The sequence below is a fragment of the Leguminivora glycinivorella genome, chromosome 1 (assembly GCF_023078275.1).
Source record: "Leguminivora glycinivorella isolate SPB_JAAS2020 chromosome 1, LegGlyc_1.1, whole genome shotgun sequence".
NCBI lineage: Eukaryota > Metazoa > Arthropoda > Insecta > Lepidoptera > Tortricidae > Leguminivora > Leguminivora glycinivorella.
In genome coordinates this window covers 15,171,069-15,192,822 of record NC_062971.1, presented here as the reverse complement: position 1 = coordinate 15,192,822, position 21,754 = coordinate 15,171,069, and the positions used below count along the sequence as shown (strand labels likewise).

General features: G+C 39.5%; 2 protein-coding genes across 2 annotated transcripts in view; one reads left to right on the top strand and one right to left on the bottom strand.

Annotated features, from left to right (window-relative positions):
* LOC125225112 (serine/threonine-protein kinase 40-like) overlaps positions 1-20,625 on the top strand; it is a 38,418-nt gene extending 17,793 nt beyond the window's left edge. Inside the window, exons 7-8 of the mRNA XM_048128708.1 lie at positions 17,411-17,601; positions 18,020-20,625. Of these exons, the coding sequence (XP_047984665.1) occupies positions 17,411-17,601; positions 18,020-18,422 (594 nt within the window). The 3' untranslated portion in view covers positions 18,423-20,625. The remainder of the gene's footprint in view (positions 1-17,410; positions 17,602-18,019) is intronic.
* Positions 4,479-16,740, bottom strand: LOC125225183. The gene is made up of 2 exons (XM_048128802.1): positions 15,656-16,740; positions 4,479-4,971 (listed from the first exon to the last, which is right to left on the bottom strand). Exons 1-2 carry the CDS (start codon positions 16,643-16,645, stop codon positions 4,954-4,956), a joined length of 1,008 nt encoding a protein of 335 aa, XP_047984759.1. The 5' UTR covers positions 16,646-16,740; the 3' UTR covers positions 4,479-4,953.
* Positions 20,626-21,754: the final 1,129 nt, after the last annotated feature.

Sequence of the window (21,754 nt, the reverse complement as noted above, 5' to 3'; positions counted from 1 at the left end):
GTGAGATTAAAATATTCATGTGCGTTAAATAGGAACTTGCCTCAGCATAATGTTGCAGCATGCTAACTACAACGCTGGTTTTCAGGCAGACCCTTGATATATTGTCACCTTACAGCTGTTAGTCGAAAACCGATTGGCTTGAAAATTGTGCTGAATGTGGAGTTGTGTGTAAATAAAGAAATGGTAGAATGGCATTTTGGAGTAGTGTTCGCAATAATATAATATATATAGTCACAAGATCGGAGTACGAGTAGGAGTAGGAAAAAAAAGCGTGTTACAAAATACGGAGAAACTAAAAAGCCAAAAATAATAAACCTTCGAATTCAGATTTCTTATCGGATTGCAATAATCAAAACATCCAAATTATAAACAAATCAATTATTTTTGTAGTCGGTACCAGACCTGTTCGTCGCCTTGCTATTTCCTGTTTGCCCCACCCAATCATACGCAGGCTGGCCCCGACTCCAAATATAATTGATTTGTTTATAATTTGGATGTTTAGATTATTGCAATCCGATAAGAAATCTGAATTCGAAGGTTTATTATTTTTGGCTTTTTAGTTTCTCCGTATTTTGTAACACGCTTTTTTTGAAGGCGGTTTTATTTTTTGTTAAAAAGTTAATTTATTTGTTGATTTTTAGTGGTTCCTAGTGATATTATATGTATCAGTCCGAATATATGTACAGTAGTGAAATAATTATCCTTTAACTCCTAACCATTGAGGAGTTGACCTTCCATCATCAGCTCAGCCACATAAAATTATTACCATCAGGCGTAAATACTGGTGTACCTTTGAAAAATACACTAAAAACATTACATGTGCCTATAACATTTGAAGAGTTCCCTCGATTTCTCCAAGATCCCATCATCAGATCCCGACTTGGTGCCAATGGGACCATCTCGGGGTTATACCCGTTCGATCAAAAAAAAATTTTGAAAATCGGTCCACGATTCTCGGAGATATCGAGTAACATACATTAAAAAAAAAAAAAAAAAAACATTCAGTCGAATTGAGAACCTCCTCCTTTTTTGAAGTCGGTTAATAAATATAAAAAGAGAAATATAAAATGGCAAAAACATATAATAATTTAATATTAATTTTAAGATACAATCAATATAAATATTGTTATAAATATGTCGGTGTGGCTCTAGTACCAGGAGGTAGCATTTTTTGAATACTTAAAAGATGTTTTTTTACCCTTAATTTAAAACTGGTAATTATATTTAAGTTTTTGAGAGGTGGAGGTATATTGTTCCAACATTTAGTTGCAGTATATTTGAAACTACCTCGAAACGCAGCAGTTTGACAACGTGGTAATATCAGATCGTTACATACCGATCTGACGCCATATAAGCTCGACCGGCTTGAACGCCACTTGAACTTATCGTACAGATATTGTGGCTCTGAGGTTTTAAACACCCCAAACAATAACGATGACAGGTGCAGCTCTCTGCGTAGTGCCATTTTCAGAATTCCTGCCGAGTTCAAGTAAGACGTCACATGCTCGCGAGGCGGAATTCCGAAGCAATATCGAGCACATGCATTCTGTACCCTCTGTACTACACGGTCTGTGCGGGCTAACAAGCGAGGACCATAGACCAAGTCAGCGTAATCAAATTTGGAAAGTACTAAAGAATTACAAAGTTTAATACGCAAATCGACACTAAGAAAATTCCGTATTCTATAAAGTATTTTGAGTGGGTCCATATTGGCTCATATAAAATTATTTGTTATAAAATTATTGTTTATACCGATTTGTGCTCCGAATGATCATTTCTCATAATTTTACTTATCATAATTTTGTTTCATTATTATCAATAGTACTACTATCACTGTTCATAATAATCATTTAGTCGAAAATTTTTAATCATAAATTCTATACAAATATTTAATAACATTCATAATTTTGTGTTTAAGAAAATCATTCATCATTAAATGATTTAAAAAATTTTGGGGTAGTTCTATGAAAAACTTGTGCCATTTATAGAAGCGCGCTTGAAGCTTTTACAGTGACATATACAATTTACATTAAAAATTCGTTTCTGGTTCGCTCACGGTCAACCTAACACGCTCCTCCTCGCTACGCTCGTCATAGCACCTAACTGGACTGTCATTTGTGATGTCTGTTCTGTTAACAATAATATAACGATAAATTATATTACTCGCAATCGTTATGATCAATAAGTATATAAACATAAACATTAGTATAAAACGTATTTATGATGAATGACATTATGAACATAAGTCATTCGAAGTTACGATAGTTATTAACATAAAATTGTTATAAATAATGATCGTTATAATGTAAAATTGTATGAGAAACATTTTCGGACTACCAATAATCTATATAACAATTTTATATGAACTTTGGCGCACCCATTTTGAGTCTATAAAATGCGTTTTTCGTCACTTCTGCGATATGCCCTTCGAAACGCAACGACTCATCCATTAGTAGTCCTAAATTACGTGCTTCGGATACACGTTCTACTTCATTTCCCGAGATTATAACTGTTGGTTTATGATATTCGATGAGCTTAATCTGGTTTTTGGAGCCGAAATACATAACCTTAGACTTATTTGGATTTAACACCAAGCAGTTAGATTCTGACCAAGCTGTAATATGTTCTAAATCTTCATTTAATTTGGCTATAGCTTGACTCGTATAAGTTGGATTAAAGGCGATGTAGATCTGAATGTCGTCCGCGTACAGGTGATAATTACAATATTTTATGAACCCTAAGAGAGTGAAAGGTTTTCTATTTAAAGTTGGTCCACGATACAGACCGCTAGTATAAAAACATTGGCAATATGATCGGAATAGAGTAATTTTGACCTCAATGCTACATTTAGCGAACCTGTGCGCCAACATGCCACCTCGAACAGATAAAGCCCTTCTCTCCCTCTCCATGTCCATATCATCTTTTAAATCCTCAGTCACTATATGACCTAAATATCTGAAATTGGTAACACGGTTTAAAGCAGTTCCATTTAAGATCAGTCGCCGGGCCCTTATTTTTACCTGTAATTATCATAAATTCACTTTTCTTCTCATTGTACTTTAAACCATGTTGCACAGCATATTCTTGGCACACTTCCAATAATTTACGCATACCCGCTACCGACGGACTCAGCAACACCATAGCATCAGCATAACTGATATTATTAACACCTGTGTTGTCTATTCTACATCCGACGTGCATGTTACTGAGTCTGCCGATGAGCTGGTCTACATATAGATTAAAGAGCCTAGGCGAAGTTAAACCGCCCTGTCTCACGCCACAATTAAGTGTATATGGATCAGAATAGGCATTGGCCCACTTAAGTACATTAATTTGAGTTTTGTACCAATGTGACAATATACCTATTAATTCAGGTGGAACACCTCTCTCTCTTAACTTCGCCCAAAGTATATCATAGGACACTAAGTCAAATGCCTTAGTTAAATCTAAGAAACAGGCATAGATGGGCGTTTCCCTCTTGACATTTAATTTTTTTTTTATGGGATAGGAGGCAAACGAGCAGACAGGTCGCCTGATGGTAAGCGATCACCGCCGCCCATGGACACCCGAAACACAAGAGGTGTTGGAGGTGCGTTGCCAGCCTTTAAGATGGGTGTACGCTCTTTTCTTGAAGGTTTGAAGGTCGTATCGGTCCGGAAATACCGCCGGCGATAATTCATTCCACAGTTTAGCTGTGCGGGGCAGGAAGTTTCTGGAGAAACGCACAGTTGAGGACTGCCAGCCATCTAAATGATGACGATGGAAATGTTGTCGCGTAGGGCGATGGCGGAAAGAAGCGGTAGGGATTAATCCGAACAATTCCTCGGAGCACTCCCCGTTATACATGCGATAGAAAATGCAGAGCGAGGCCACATCTCTACGCAGCGCCAAGGGGTCTAGCCGATCGGAGATATGCTGGCATTTGACAATTCGAGTCGCTCGTCGTTGGATGCGGTCCAGAGGGAGAAGCTGGTACTGAGGCGCCCCTGCCCATAGATGAGAACAGTACTCCATGTGTGGGCGAACCTGCGCCTTATAGAGCTGAAGGCGGTGGGCTGGAGTGAAATACTGTCTCGATCTATTGAGCACACCCAGCTTTTTTGAGGCCAGTTTGGCCTTACCTTCTAAATGACCGCGAAACTGGACTGCACTCGAAATGTAAACGCCTAGAATTCCTATACTGGCTGTGGCAGTGAGGGGAGTGCTCTCAGAAAAGGGTGATGCGACAAACTCTAACTTTTTTGCGGTAAACGCGCAAACCTGTGTCTTGGTGGGGTTAAATCGGACTAAGTTAAGTCGACCCTATTCAGAGTGATACGCGAGATGGACTTCAAGACTCTTTATTTATCATGTAGGGTGGATATACAATACTCAACTACCGACATCTTCCTTCTTTAAAACAAAAATATAAAAAAAAGTATGCATAATAGTACATGCATAATATTATGAATGTTGAAATATACATGCAAAGCCTTAATTCCACTAACCTAGTACTTTAAACAAACCTATGCAAATTCATTCATAGATTGTAAAGGAAAAGGTAGTATACAATTTTATTCATTATTATAAACTGGTTTTAGATAAGTAACTGCTTATTTTTTAGAATTTTAACTATAAATTACTTGACAATCATTATAATTAACAATTATTTTTATTTATTTATGATACACTTTTTTCATGCTTATAGTTATTAGGTACATTGATAACATACTGAATACTTTACAATGCAATTTTGTTTTTACAATACTAAATGTGTTTTAATAATTTACAACTAATAGGGTATATTATTTAATATATTCAATGTTTACCTAAACTATAATAGACTTTAATTATACCGCTATTACATTAAAACTGAACATTCTCTTTTTTATATAATATGTATAGGCAAAGGTTATCCAACAGGCAGTAGGTAGGTACTTGAATTCCAGCTATGTACTCCAATCGCCCCACCTATTAGGTGGTATCACTGTCCTGCCAGAACGAGTTACATAAGCATTAGTTTGGTTTGTATTTACATTAACATCATTTGAACTGGGAGCTGAAGTTGATGAGGATTGCATTTGCCTCGGGAGCATGTGATCAAGGTCGAAACTACATTCCCGATCCGCACCTGGCCGGTGTGGGGAGTCCGCTATTATGTGACGTCTATTCCTAATTATTTTACTACCATTTGTCATTAATATTTGATATGATCGATTTCTTAAAATATTACTAATCGTGCCGTTCATCCAAATACTGTTATTGTTATGCCTTACCTTTACTTTTTGCCCTACTTTTAGAGGAGTAAGGTTTTTGCGTTTATGTCGTAATACCGTTTAAAAACATTCTGCCGGTCAATTAATCTGTTCCTAACGTTATGGTTAACTGTCTCGTCTAGGACAGTTTCCCGTAGAGGTAAAATGCTTCGCAACTTTCTATTTTGAAGTAACTCTGCCGGTGAGGGTAAATATTCACTGATAGGTGTATTAAGATATTCTAGCAATGCTAGGCGAAAATCCGTCGACGTATACGTGCATTTTTTAATAATATTCTTTACTACCTGTATACTACGTTCAGATTGACCATTTGACTGGGCGTAGTGGGGGGAGGAACGTACGTGATTAAATTGCCAATCTTTTGCAAAATTATTAAATTCGCGAGAAGTAAATTGCGGTCCTCCGTCAGACATAACTATCTCGGGTATGCCATGACTATTAAATATACATTTTAACTCATCTATGATCGCACGAGAGAGTGTGCTACTCAATTCACGTACCTCCACATATTTAGTATAGTAATCGACAGTCAGTAAATAATCTTTCCGATGGATATGAAAAAGATCAATACCTACTTTAGACCATGGTCTCTTTGGTACCTCATGCGGAATTAGTTTTTCTTTTGTATTGTTTTTTCTATATGTTAAACACGCTTGGCAATTAGATATAAAGTTTTTTAATTGGCTATTTATTTCAGGCCAAAACAATAACTCTCTTGCTCTTAATAAACACTTCTCGAGACCAAAATGCGCATAATGTATTTTTTGAAGCATGTCACCGCGTAACTTTTTAGGTATAATTATTCGACATCCTTTCCATAATAAACCATTTCCTTCTGTTAAATCTTCTCTGTATTGCCAGTATGGTTTCACCACATCATCTACGTCTTTTTTCTCTTCCGGCCATCCTCTTCTAATATATTTTCTTAACAGCTGCATTTCACTATCCATGTCTGTTTCTCTTTGTAGTGTTAAATAGTGCGTATCGGTTAATTCGTTATATGCACACACGGTGTGCACCGCCTCTGCGAGTTCGTCCTGCAGGTCGTTGTGGTCGCGGCACTCGGCCGCGGCCGGCTCGTAAGCACGCGATAGCGCATCCGCGATATGTAGCTGCTTGCCGGGTTTGTAAACGAGCTTAAATGAGTAAGGTTGCAGTCTTAACAGCATGCGCTGTAACCTCGGCGGGGCATCCACAATTGGTTTTTTTATTATGCTCAACAGGGGCTTATGGTCAGTTTCAATTGTTATGTCTGAGCGCCCATAAATATATCCATAAAACTTTTCACATGCGTGTACGCATGCATATAACTCTTTCTCTATTTGTGCGTATCTTTGTTCCGTTTTTGTAAGTGCTTTGGAAGCATAACATACTGGCAGACCAGATTGTAATAAAACACATCCTAGACCACTCTTACTCGCATCAACTGAAAGTGTTATGGGCTTAGTCATACTGTAATATTGCAACACTGGTTTTTCAGACAAACATTTTTTAATTACGTTCCACCTATTTTCATGTGTCTCGTTCCAATGCCACTCTATATCTTTCCTCAACAATTCTCTGAGTGGTTCTGTTTTATCAGAAAGATTAGGTATGAAATTACCCACGTACGTTATTAGTCCTAACAAACGTTCAACGTCCTTGCTATTTTGTGGCCTAGGCATATTAATAATAGCCGAGATATGACTGTCATCTGGGTATAGACCATTTTTTGTTATTTTATGCCCTAAGTATTTAATTTCTTCGAGACCAAACTTACACTTAGAAAAATTTAATTTTAAATTTATTTTACGACATCTCTCTAATACCTGTCTCAACCTCTCATCATGTTCCGATTTCGTTTTTGCAAACACTAAAATGTCGTCTACATACATACAAACTCCTTCGATATCGTCAAAATTCTCATAAATTTTGCGATGAAATACCTCGCAAGCAGACGATATTCCGTAGGGCATACGTAGGAACCTATATCTCCCAAACGGCGTATTAAAAGTGCATAGCTCACTATTTTCAATTTTCACTTGCCAAAAACCATTAGTAGCGTCTAGCGTGCTAAAATACTGAGCCCCCGACAAATTTGACACTATTTCGTCTAACGTAGGCAATCTAAAATGTTCTCGTTTTATAGCTTGATTCAATTCTTTTGGATCTAAGCATATCCTAAGGTCTCCATTTGGTTTTTTCACTATAGTCATACTGTTGACCCAGTCGGTAGGGCCCTCAACTTTTGCAATGATATCTTGTCGCTCCATCTCTTCTAATTTTGCCTTCAATTTTTCTCGCAATGGTATTGGTACTTTTCTTGGAGCGTGCACAACAGGCTTACATTCGTTATTTAATCTAATTTTATAAGTACCAGGCAAACAACCTATACCCTGAAATACATCTTTATATTCTGAAATAAACGACGGAGAGTTCTGCTCCGTTTCGCTCACTTCAAATATCCTTTTAACTAAATTCATTAGCTTGCAATCATATTTGCCTAGTACGGGAGAGGACGGCACATCTACCACTTTAAATTCCAAAAAATATATTTTATCTTTATAAACCACTTTCAAAAAACATTTGCCTAAAACATCTAAGTCTTTTCCTGAATAACCGTGTAGGCGTGACGTTGTAACCATCAAATTATCTTTGCTTAAACCGATCTGAGATAAGTAGCGTAATGGTAATACATTAACTTCAGCTCCCGTATCAAGCAGGGATGTAACGGAGTTCTGCTTCTGCTTCCGTTACTGCGGAACTTCCGTTTTGTTTTACACATCCGCTTCTGTTCCGGTTCTGTTATTTTTCAAACGGAAGTTATAACGGATGTCGGAACCTAGCGCGACGGTGGGACATGAGCGGCGTACATCAAAGACCAACAGGTCTATACCTATCATTTGCTCATCTCTCCGCTTGCCACGTGCTGCGATACTAAACATTAATCGCTTCATTCCATTGCGCGCCAATATTTGTCCTGTCCACCTAGTTAGTAGCGAGTGAACAACTATTCAGTGGTGCAGGGCTTATCTACGATCCCCTTAGAAGCTCCCCTTAGATTTGTTTATTAAATACAGTTTACTTCTTTTACAATCACTCCATTTAATTTAAAAATTTAATTGTGTGCTAACAATTACACATATAATTTTTACTGGTTAGTTTTGGATTGTATTATACTACCTACGAGTAAGTTTTCTTTTCGTTTCTAAAACCTTTTACGGCATAATAAAGGTTGTTCAGAATTAAAAAAAAATATATGTATATATTTCGTAATGGCAACACCAATAGAACACTGGTTCAAAATTAGCGTCAAGTCACTCCCCTCTTGCTCGTAAAAGCTCCGCGCGGTAAGCTGCATTTTGTAGCCCGCTTTCGTCGAATATTTAATTTTCGTATTAGCTGTGTTTAAACTAGTCAAAAGTTGCTAGAAATAGATTCTGTGCCTTGAGATCAGAAGAAGAAGACACTGGAGCTGTGGTATATCAGGCGTGCAGGTAACCTTGGAGTATTGGTGAGTACGATCTGGTCTCTGAGGACCTCGCCGCCTGACACAGGAGCTTCTACATCCTACAAGCCCAGGTTAGTTGCCTTCCCTCTGAATTTCAAGGTGTTTTTCGAAGTAATCTCATAACTGTTTTTTCGTGTTCATAACCTTGTGTCGATCAAAATTAAAAAACCCCCAAAATTTACAGTCCGCTTAAACATTATCGCACATTTATTATTTGGTCCTTCGAGCCGGATCTTGGAAAGAGCCTGTGGAGCTTTAGTTTTGTCGTGTTTTAAGCTATTCTTCATTAATTTGGTGTAAAATATTTCGTTTCGTGTTCCCACCAAAAATAGAGGGTAAGCTTATAAAATTATAAATTCTTTCGTGTGTGACTCCACAGATACGTGAAATTGTATAGGTCTGTGGAAATTGTGTGAAACGGAACGCAACTTTACCATAGACATTAGTGACAGTGACATTGACGTTAGACTTGTCTTGTGTCATATTATCGTAAACAACTTGGTATTTTCGAAGTTTTCAAACCTTTTCGTAGTGTAGTGCCTAGTTTTATATTCATCAACAATGAGTGACGATGAACCGGGATGTGCTGACAATTCGCGGGTAGCGCGTGACTATGCTGTGTTTAGATTGGAACACATAGAAGCCTCCAATCTTCTTGGTTATGTTGAACAAGACTTGATTGATTTAAGTAATCAGTTTCATAAAGCTCAAATCAAAGTATTAGCAAGTTTAAGCGCTGTACAGAGGCAGTCGGAGTGTGCGTTAACAAGAGAATTTGAGACTAAATTGAAAGCTGTCCAAGCTAGATTGCGCGCTCAGTTACTGAGTGATATCAAACCAGTAGAGGTCGCGACCCCGTTGAACCTGGCTCATTTGCCCAAAATTTCGATAAAAGCCTTCGATGGAGAACTTGAGTCGTGGGTTGCATTTCGTGATTTGTTTGACTCCCTGATTCATCGGCGGAACATACCTAAGGTAGAAAAACTGCATTATTTAGTAACCAGCTGTCAGGGTCATGCTTATGATTTGATAAAAGGATTTCCGTTGTCTGATGACAACTATGATGTTGCATATCAAACATTAGTAAAGTATTACAATAAAAAGCGACAAATTGCTATAGTATATTATGAAAAATTATTAAATTGCGAGTCGATGAAAAATAAGCATGATATTGACAGAGTAAGCCGTCTTTTCTGTGAAAATCTTGACATTTTGTCTAAATTTCAATTGCCTGACAAGAATTTTATGCTGTTTTATCTTTTGTGGTCCAAATTGGATGTTAGTACACGCGAGGCCTTCGAGTTACAGTTGGAATCTAATGTGGATATTCCCAAATTTGAAGACTTACAGTCATTTATAGAAAAAAGAGGTCAAGCCTTGGAAAACTCCAATAGTAAAATAAAAGTACCTGCGGTAAATAATAAATCAAATAAACCCGTTACTCATATAGTTAAAAATAAAACTTCACTGATGGTGCCCTCAGCGCCTATTCTAAACTGCCCAGTGTGTGCTTCCACTGGTCATGAGTTGGAAAAATGTCCCAGTTTTTTAAACTTATCTCCCATTGATAGATTTTCGAAAGTGAAAGAGAAGAGGCTGTGTATTGTATGCCTAAAGCCCTCTCATAGTATGAGACATTGTAGATCAGCTGTTCGCTGCAATAAATGTAGTTTTCGACATAATTCCCTGCTTCATTTCGAAAAGGAAAAGGTGGTTGAGGATGGTCAAGAGTCCAAACCCACTACACAGTTGACTGCATTGTCCGTGCACACTCATGACACACCAGTAGTTTTTGCTACTGCTCTCGCCCGCATTAAAGATGGTATGGGTCGTCTGGTGCCTGTACGGATTCTTTTCGACAACGCTTCGGCTTGTAATTTTATAACTAAGCCGTTTGCAGAGAGACTTGGGCTACCAATAACTAAGTGTCACCGATCTATCAACGGTATCGAGTATATATCAACAGCACCACTGGGGTCCACAGTTTGTGAAATATTTCCCACTAAGGGAAATAACAAATTTTCTTTCGAAGCCTTCGTTTTGTCGACAATTTGTCCGAATATGCCTTATAGTGAATTGGATTCTTCGGCATGGACATATCTGAAGGATCTTGATCTTGCTGATCCTCAGTATTATAACCCAGGGCCTGTTGACATTCTAATGAATGTGGGTCTTTTGGTGTCAGCCCTTCAACCTGGACTAGTGAAGGGTGAGGAAGGTCAACCCGCAGCGATCAACACTGTCTTTGGTTGGTTAGTCATGGGTGACTGTGGCGTAGATATTGAGTCCTCTCGTTATCGTTCTCGTTCTCGAACAACTCCTGAAAACAAAAAGGATTGTTATCATGTTTCGTCGCTCTCTTTAAGAGAAAATAATAATCAGACTCGGGAAATTAAAAATGTCGTAAGTCCTAGTACTGATTTATTTAAAACCAATTTATCGTGTCGTAGTGGCGATGGCCTCTTGAGTGATCCCAAGATGTGTCTTCTCGTTTCGTCGGTGTCTTTGGACAATAGTATCAAAAGGTTTTGGGAAATAGAAAGTGTCGTTAGCCCAAACTCTGTTACTTTGAGCAAAGATGATTTGTCGTGTGAAAACCTTATGGGTGCGAAATATTGTCGGAATCCTGAAGGAAGAATGGTGGTCCCATTGACTTTCAATAACCTTCAGGATCGCCCCCGGTTTTCCAACTCTCATGAAATCGCACTTAGGCGACTTCTAAATTTAGAAAAGAAGTTTGATATTAACTCTGAATTTCGGACAGCATATGTCAATTTTATGAATGACTATTTGGAGTGTGGTCACATGGAGGAGGTCAAGGCTCCTTCGTCGGCTGAAGGTCCTTTTTATTATATACCTCATCATGGAATTTTACGCCCCGATTCGGTTTCTACCCCTTTGAGGACGGTCTTTAATGCTAGCGCCAAGGATAGTCAGGGAAAGTCTCTTAATGACACTCTGCTGCCAGGGCCAAAATTACAAAAGAATATTTTCGATTTATTAATTCGGTTTCGTTGGCATGCTGTCGTGTTCACTGGGGACATTAAACAAATGTATCGCCAATTTTTGGTGGATAAGCAAGACTGTGATTATCAACGCATACTTTGGCGTCCGTCTCCTTCTGAACCTGTTAAGGACTTTCGCCTGCTTACGGTAACTTACGGCGTCTCCTGTGCACCCTACCAAGCATTGTGGTGTATCTCGAAGCTGGCGCAGGAGTTTAGCGATACTGCTCCCCTGGGTGCCGCCGTTCTCAACAGGGACACGTACGTTGATGACATCGTATCAGGCGCAGATTCGGTAGAAAATGCCATACTTATTCGTGATGAGTTAATAGAAATCTTAACTTCTGCTCGGTTACATTTAAGGAAATGGACTTCCAACGATCAAGGGTTCCTTGCTAATTTGTCAGATTCCGATTTATATTCGGAACATTTTCGTAATTTCGAAGACGTTCACGACGTCTCCTTAAAGATTTTAGGTTTGTTATGGCAACCTAAATCTGACACATTTTCGTTTAAAACCTCCAACGTTGAGTGCCGTTGCACAAAACGGTCGATACTTTCAGAGATCGCTAGGATCTTTGATCCCTTGGGGTTCCTTTCGCCAGTGGTCTTCCTGGCAAAATATTTTATGCAGTTGTTGTGGGCCTCCGGACTCCACTGGGATGCGGATGCTCCAGCACCCATCGCTGAACAGTGGCTCAAGTTAAAATCTCAACTGTCGTGTTTGAGCGCATTGTCAATACCTCGTCGCATGGTTTTGTCCCATGACATTCAGATTCATGGCTTTTGTGATGCTTCGGAGCGAGGGTATTGCGCAATAGTGTTTTTTCGTATGGTTAATGATGACGAAGACATTATCATTCGTCTTTGTTGCGCCAAAAGTAAAATTTCCCCACTTAAACGGTTGTCCATTGCGCGTTTGGAATTGTTGGCTGCTGTGCTTTTAGCTGATCTTGTAACGTCAGTTCGTCATGCATTAAAGGACTTCCATTTTGACGTCAAAACTTATGCTTGGTCTGATTCCACCGTGGCCTTGACATGGATTCGGTCATGTCCGTCGCGATGGAAAACGTTTGTCGCAAATCGGACCGCGGCGATTCAAGAGCAAATTGCTCCTGATTGCTGGCACCATGTATCGAGTGGTGATAATCCAGCGGATCACGGATCTCGGGGTTGCTTCCCGCTGACTTATTGCAGTGCCAGTCATGGTGGGCGGGGCCTACGTGGTTGTCTTGTCCTGAAAAGGATTGGCCAAAGTCCCTCGTGCAAAGTGACGGAGCGGCATTCGAGGAAGAAAAAGTTTTAACATTGTTTAGCGCAATGAACTCGAGTTTTATCGAGCAAATCCTTTCGAAATATTCGTCATTTCGTCGTATCGTAAATATTTTGGCGTATTGCTTTCGTTTTCTTCATAATTTCATGAACCCTTCGTTGAAAGCCTCGGTTCTGACCCTGTCGACGTGTGAAACCAACTCGGTGATACGATTTCTCGTAAGGCATGTCCAGGAGCATGTCTTTTCGACCGAAATTCGTCTCATCAAAAAGGGTTTAACTAACTCCCTGCACAAACCTCTTCGGAAATTAAATCTGTTTATCGATGAAGAGGATTTGTTGAGGGTGGGCGGAAGGTTGACCCATAATCACACGCTCGACTACGATAAGAAACACCCCATGCTGTTGCCGCGTGAACATCGGCTGACGGCTTTGGTGATAGAAGAATATCATCGTAGGTTTTCCCATCCGGGGTTACAAACCCTGCACAACCTTATTGTTCAGGATTTCTGGATTCTCTCGCCTAAGCGGGCGATCCATTCTGTCGTTTCGTCATGCATCAGATGCTTTCGCGTGCGCCCACAAGTGGCCCCACCTCCTCTCATGGGAGACTTACCGTCATTTCGTATTAGCCAGTTGAAACCATTTTCTTCTGCTGCAGTGGATTATGCAGGGCCTTTCACAATTTCGTTGGGTAGGGCAAGAGGCAGCAAATCCTACAAAGCATATATTTGTGTCTTCGTTTGCACTGCCACCAAGGCAGTCCATTTTGAACTCGTTTCTGAGCTCACTTCAGAAGCCTACTTGGCAGCCCTGCGCCGCTTCATCTCGCGTCGCGGCCGCTGCTCAAGAATTATATCGGACCAAGGCCGAAATTTTATTGGCGCCAGCAATATACTTAAAGATTTAATGGCGAATGCTTCCCAGAAGGAGCAAATTGAATTCGTTTTCAACCCGCCGGGTAGTCCACATTTCTCGGGCTTGGCCGAAGCTGGAGTCAAATCAGTTAAAACTCATCTGTCACGGGTAATAGGTTTACAACGTTTGACTTATGAAGAATTTTATTCTGTCCTGACCCAATTAGAGTCTATGCTGAACTCACGGCCTTTATCGCCCGTCAGTTCAGACCCTAACGACCTATCGGTACTAACTCCTGGTCATTTCCTCACACTCGAACCTTTAACGATATTACCAGAAAGCAATTTCACTGATGTTAAGATTAGTCCACTTCAAAGGTGGAAACTACTTCAAAAAATACACCAAGATTTTTGGCGCAAATGGCACTTGGAATACTTGCACACCTTGCACCAACGCCAAAAATGGTTCAACAAACACCCTGACTTAAAAGTTGGGACTCTTGTTCTCATTGTTAATGAGCAATGCAGCCCACTTAATTGGCCTTTAGGCCGTATCGTGCAATTGCATCCTGGGAACGACGGGATTTGTCGCGTCGCCACCATTCGCACAGCCTCTGGACAGTATAAACGCCCAGTTGTAAAACTGTGCCCTTTACCTCTTAACGATAACTAACGTCCCCGTGGTGCGTCACTCATGTAGAGTCTGAATAAAACTCAAGTGTGTGACAAAAATTAGCAATAATTTAGATATAATTACTTTCCATATAGCTTATAAACTTAAAAAAAAAAATAACTTACTGTATTTTTGGTGGGCGGTAATGTTCAGAATTAAAAAAAAATATATGTATATATTTCGTAATGGCAACACCAATAGAACACTGGTTCAAAATTAGCGTCAAGTCACTCCCCTCTTGCTCGTAAAAGCTCCGCGCGGTAAGCTGCATTTTGTAGCCCGCTTTCGTCGAATATTTAATTTTCGTATTAGCTGTGTTTAAACTAGTCAAAAGTTGCTAGAAATAGATTCTGTGCCTTGAGATCAGAAGAAGAAGACACTGGAGCTGTGGTATATCAGGCGTGCAGGTAACCTTGGAGTATTGGTGAGTACGATCTGGTCTCTGAGGACCTCGCCGCCTGACACAGGAGCTTCTACATCCTACAAGCCCAGGTTAGTTGCCTTCCCTCTGAATTTCAAGGTGTTTTTCGAAGTAATCTCATAACTGTTTTTTCGTGTTCATAACCTTGTGTCGATCAAAATTAAAAAACCCCCAAAATTTACAGTCCGCTTAAACATTATCGCACAAAGGTTTAAAAGGATTCTTATGTGATTTTTAGTGATTACCTAAACAACAAACAATCTTAAAGTTCAAGGTGATTTAAATTTTTGGATTGTAATGAATGATATACTTAAGATAAAATATCAGGTAACTTTTCTTTTCGTTTTTAAAACCTAAGTGGGCCTAAAGGCTGATTACAAACTGCTGATTACAGGCTGAACAGTAAACACCTAAAAGTTCTAGGTAATTTAATTAGTTTTGGTTTATGTTATACCTATGTGGTATTTTTTCATTTCGTTTTTAACATCTATAACTTCCGCTTCTGGTTCCGGTTCCGCTTCTGCTTCCGTTAAACTAAATTCAAAACTTCCGCTTCCGCTTCCGGTTCCGTTAAAACCACATCCGTTACATCCCTGGTATCAAGTTTAAACCTTAAATTATGACTATTAACATTTAAAACAATGGACCATTCATCTATCACATTATTAAGGCAATATATTACCTGCTGGTCAGATTCTTCAATTTGATATACACCACACACACGCGAAAAGTGATTCATACGCGAGCACCGTAAACAACGTTTTCCATACGCAGGACACTCATAGTTTCCATGCATTGTGCCACATTTGTTACACATACGATGTTTATTATACGCGTTGTCCATCGCACCACGAGCACTGTCTCCAGCGCCAGCGCCGGGCGCCGCCCGCGCCGGGCCGGCCGCCGGGCGCGCGCGCCAGCCGCCCGCGCTGCTCCCGCTCCAGGCGCCGCCACCGCGCCCGGCGCCGCGGCCGCCGCCGCCGCGCGACCCCGCGAACCGTCCACGTCCTCGACCGTAATTTCCTCGTTGTGATATTTGCCACACATTATTATTTACTTGTGATGTGCCGTTATTGTCACCTGCCGTTATATTGTGTACCGATTTCTCCCGCGATTCTTCAATGATATTTTCAGAATACACTTTGGATACTACGGCCGCTCGACATATCTCCATAGCTTGTTCTAAAGTCAAGTCGGCTTCGCGTAATAATCTCTCTCGAATAGCTTTGCTCGTGATTCCACATATCAATCTATCCTTAATTAAGGAATCACATAAAGTTCCAAATTCACATGAAGTTGACAATTTCCTTAAATCGAACACATATTGTTCAATTGTTTCACTTTCTGCCTGATTTCTTGTAAAAAATCGATGCCTCTCCACCGTCAGATTTTTCTTTTGTTCAAAATATTTCTTAAATTCGTCCAACACTTGTTCTACCGTTGTACACTTTACATTTAGTTGTTCATACAATTCCCTGCACTGTTCACCCACTATATGAAGCAATATATTTATTTGTATGACCGATGTTTTTTTAGAAAGTTCACACGCGTCGAAATATATTTGAAATCCTTTACTCCATTTTTTCCAACTGTCACTTAAACTGCCCGAAGTAATGTTCAACAAACTTTGATCGTAAGTAAATGGTAACGGAGGCGTTAGCACTGTTTCCATGTTTGTTTACTTTAAACACCAAGTCCCGCTAATTATTATTTTGTTTACTTTTCGCACTATTTTCGCGTTAATTAACCAATTTAATTAATTTCCGGCTGCGCCATGTCTAGGTATATGAATGATACGCGAGATGGACTTCAAGACTCTTTATTTATCATGTAGGGTTTTAATTTGCCGGCTTAAATACACATCTAATATCCTATCAAGAACTTTTGCCAGTACTGTTGCCAATGATATTGACCTGTAGTTAGTTTTATCTGACAGGTCACCAGTACCATTTTTAACCAGTGGTATAACTAAAGTTTTAGTAAGATCTGATGGCAAATACGCGTGTCTTATGCATATGGTGTATAACATTGACAACAGTCTGGCAATATGAACACCTGCATAATGGAGGTGCTCAATACTGAGCCCGTCATGGCCAGGCGATTTACCTCTTTTCATGTTTTTAATAGCATCCACAACCTGTTCACTAGTAATTCGGATAGGTGCTTGATAGATACGGCAGGAATAGAAATAATTAATAAAAAAATAATCATTTATGGTAAACTGTATCTGTTAATATCATAAAATAAGTGTTTAATGAGTTGTTCAAGATGCTTAGCCGCGACTGCAACTTGCGAGCGAATTGCACGTCTTTGCTTGAAGTCGTGGAGTGCTAGATAAATGGATTCTCGCATGAAAACGGTACTCATGTTTCTGGTCTATAAATTAAAACATATTCGTGCCAACGATTAATTAAAATGTATATTAAACCAATTTCAGGAGGACGTCGGCGTATACTGCGTCCCTCTGCCGGACTTCCTAGCTCTGAACATCCCAACTTCGAGTCAAGCGAGCACGCAGACACAGACCAACGAAGTGACGTCGCCGGCGCAAGCGCAAGGCCAGCGCCAGATCACCGTGCAGAGGATAGGCCGGGACGCGAGGCCTCTCAACCACACGGAAATCGCCAGGTAGGCGGATTATCCATAAGAATAGAAAGCTGATTTCAATATTGCTATCCTGTTGTCTATGCAGTGTAAGTAGTGCACAACAACATACGATAGTATCGTATTAGACTGGTCTGGACTGGACATTTTGCATGGTTTTGAGAAAAAAAACACCTCTATGTTTACAGCGGCCAAGGACCTCCGCCCAGTATTTAGTAATTCGTATTGGAGATCAGCAGTCTAGATTACAGCGGTCGAAAAACAGCTCTAGAGTCTGTTCGGAAAGAGAAAAGTCGTCAAATGTGCGGGGCTCTATACATTTTGTGACTACCTTTCCTACCCTTATTAAGACGCCATTTAACGACCACGCACTTCAAATATAGGTTCTATAATGACTACATTTTAAAACAAACGTGATTACGGACAAAATAATTGTTTACAGGTACCAACACATGTTCACCAACAATCAATCTCGAGAGCGCACGGAGCCGGCCCGACAGAGCGTAGTCCCCGAGCCTCGGCCAGAGAGCTCCAGGCTGCGCGCTCTAGCCCAGAGGATCCCCCGCCTCAACCCCATAGTCGCCAGCACCTCCGGCCAGTCCACTTCAGGCGCCTCTACAGACTTTCGGGTCATCCCGTGGTCCGAACGGTCCAGACTGCAATTCGATAGATCATTAGACCAAGATTTTGTTCTGAGATTACCGCTTCTGGAACTCGGCAGATTGCCACACTTTCACCACACCGCAGACAGGATCCTGAACGGGCACGCGGTGCGTACGTCTTTAGAGTCGGTTATAAACAACCCGAGACCGCCTGCTGATAATAACGACTTCGAATATAATTAGAACAATGTTTCTGTCTTTAGAAACTCGGTGTACGTAGCTGTAGTGTTGTTGGTAATGGGTCTGTTACATATTGCACATTAACATGAATAACAAGAGTGTATTACATGTGACCAAATTTCACTCATATTGTCAACACTTACGTTTATAAAATATAAGAGGGCTTATCAGACTCAAGGGAATCTGTCCGTAACCACGGCTGTAATGTTCCTTCCGAAACGTGGGGCAAAATATAAACGTAAGTGTTACGCAATTAAGGGCCGGTTGCATCAAACCGTCTGTTACCGTTAAAGCGTTCGTTAAATTTTATTGTATGGGAAGTTCCGTAGACGTTTGCCGCTTGACGATGATGTGTCTGTCAAATATGGTTGATGCAACTGGCCATTAGTCTCGTTTTAATTTTATAATATACATGTGACTGCTCAGAATTAGTAATCATGTTCGCCCTAATTTTATAGTTGTGTTAATATTGAACCTCAAATATATAAAAATGACTAAGTAGGTCCTCAAATAGTCTTAAGTATGCAACAATTGCGTTTTATAATTGAAAGTATTTTAACTCAGATTCTCATTTTTAAAATTTAGATATGTTAAATAATTATTAATATGCACAGTATGACGGTCCTAATAACTTAGATAGTCTCTTGGTTTAAGTTCGTAACATATTCATTTTGTGGTACGTTTTGAGCGGATATGAAGGCCCTATGTAACATTGTAATTTGTACAGTAAGTTGCTTACAAAAGGTAGGCACGCGCCCAGCATAAAAGTTTGGACCCATTTACACAGCGCGCGAACTAGTTACATTGCGGGGTGTAGCCTACGTTCAATTCAGCACACCAATGAAATGCCACAATGTCTCACCACAAACTCGCAAGCAAGTTCTCGCACTGTGTAAATGAGCCCTGGGCCCTGAGTATGCAAGAGAGGTATATTTTCTCTTAGTTCTTGTCTTTTCTCTGAATAGGGACAAATGCGTGTGCATTCTAACTTTCCAACACTATCGGCTAATCGTCTATTTTAAATTCTAGAAACGACTAGTTATTTTTATATATGTTCATTGTTATGTTATAGTTAACGATTTTTTACATTGGGTATTTTAATCGAATTATTTTAAAACTCACAAGGTCAATCAATGCAAAGCCTGTATTACTTAATATGATTCGTCCATGTTTATATTATACTCGTTAAACATTTAAGTTTGCCAAATTACAATGTATTATAAAACGTAAGGTTAAGTAGGTATCTCATTATAATGTATGTTAGTCTACAGCTTAGTTAGGGTAATTGTCTAATTGTTCTCTTTAATATACAAGTTGCTAATCAATATCTGGTAATCTGCAATAGTAAAGTTTTTCGCTTGGTACTGTAAACCTTATGTCTTGTTGGAATACCAATTGATTTGCAGAGAAGCAATGTAGAGGGAGGTAGCGGGATCCGAATAAAAGGTCGATGGACTGTGTGAGCGATGATATTAAAGGAGTACAAGTGAATAACGACAATGTCCAATAGAGAGATGTGGAAGAAACAAACATGATGCACCGACTCCAAGTAAATGGGACTAGGGCAAGCAAGTTATGATGCAGGAAGGCTTTATCGTTTTCACGCGACTATGTAGTTGATCATAATTAAGAAGCAATTAGGCCGATCGTCCACTGTCACATGTTTATCATAGAAATATGATCACAGGCAACATGCCGTTCTTTTTCTTCACGTTCGATAAAAAGGGAGGCATACAGACCTATGATCATATTTCTATGAGAAACATATGATAGTGGACTATCGGCCTAAGACCCATAGTCCACTATCATATGTTTGTGATAGAAATATGATCATAGGCAACATGCCGCCCTTTTTCTTCACGTTGGAGAAAAAGGGAGGCATACAGAGTCTGTATTACAGACCTATGATCATATTTCTATGATAAACATATGATAGTGGACTATTGGCCTTGACATCAATTATGAGTTATAAAACAACGTCAGGCCTATTGCACAAGCTGTCTTTTGCTTTGCAAAAATTGAATTGAGAATTATTTTGTGTAGAATATTTAGTGGACATTATACAGCTGATGGGAAAGTGTCACAATCCTAGGAATTGCTTGTTAAGAAGGCTGCTTGTTTTATGTATATTTTTATATCAAAAAACGAATTAATCGTATATTACGTGTTCTTGTACAAATAAAATGGTTTATGTTGTAAGTAGTTACATTTTGTTGTATTCTGTTACCTTCCCTAATTCCCTATACGGCCGAAAGTACACTATCATATGTTTATCATACAAATATGATCATAGCTCTGTACGCCTCCCTTTTTCTCCAACGTGAAGAAAAAGGACGGCATGTTACATATTTCTATGATAAACATATGATATTGGACTATCGGCCTGGATACTGAATAATTAATACAAAATACAACAACTGTATAATTAATAAAGCTGGCCAGCACGCATAAGGTTTCCGAATCGTTCCACCGAGTTTGTGAGTAGAAAAAGACTAACTAAATACTAATTTTCTTTAGTGTAACGCTTTGCAGCCATCTTTTCTAACGACAAAGGGCCGAAACGGATTTGTCAGAGAAAAAAATGCAAGAAATTAAAATATTCTATGGCAATCAAGGAAGTTATTATAGTTTGTACTTTTGGCCGTTGAAAAAAGTAAACAAACCTGAGCTGTCAAATTAGAGGGTTGTTTATTAGGTAACGTTTGGTTCCTGAATTTTTTTCCTTATTTAAAAAAAAATTGAGCTCACTACTATTTTCCATTTCATTCCACTAACACGTAATTTCGTTTTCAGTACAGATGGTGTTTTTTTTACGCACTAGTGCGAGAAGTGGTTCATTATATGCCAGGTCGAAACTTCAGAAGCTCATCTGTACTGAAAAACGTCGTACGATACACGTGCGAAAAGGAAATTCGTAACTCGTGTCGATTTAAAACACTCCCTTCGGTCGTGTTTTAATTTATCGCCACTCGTTTCGGACTTCCTTTTTTACGCACTTGTATCGTAATGTACTATTAATTTGACGAAACATATACGCCTTCTCAAATACAAACATATCTTCATCATATCCTTTGTATCCTTATTTGATCCTTATTGCTAGCGTACTATCTAAATTCCTCATGGTTGCATTTTAATCTTGGTGTAAGTGTAACACTACTAAAATATAAAGGTACTAACCCTTATACTTGTTAGGTAGCCTGCGTGGGTGCGCGGGGCGCCGGGGGTTGCGGCGGCGCGGGGGAGTGCGAGCGACAGGGTGAGTACAGGATCATTACAGAGGACAAGTCAAAATACAGGGAACAGTACTAATTTCACGAAAGTTATTCTAGAAAACT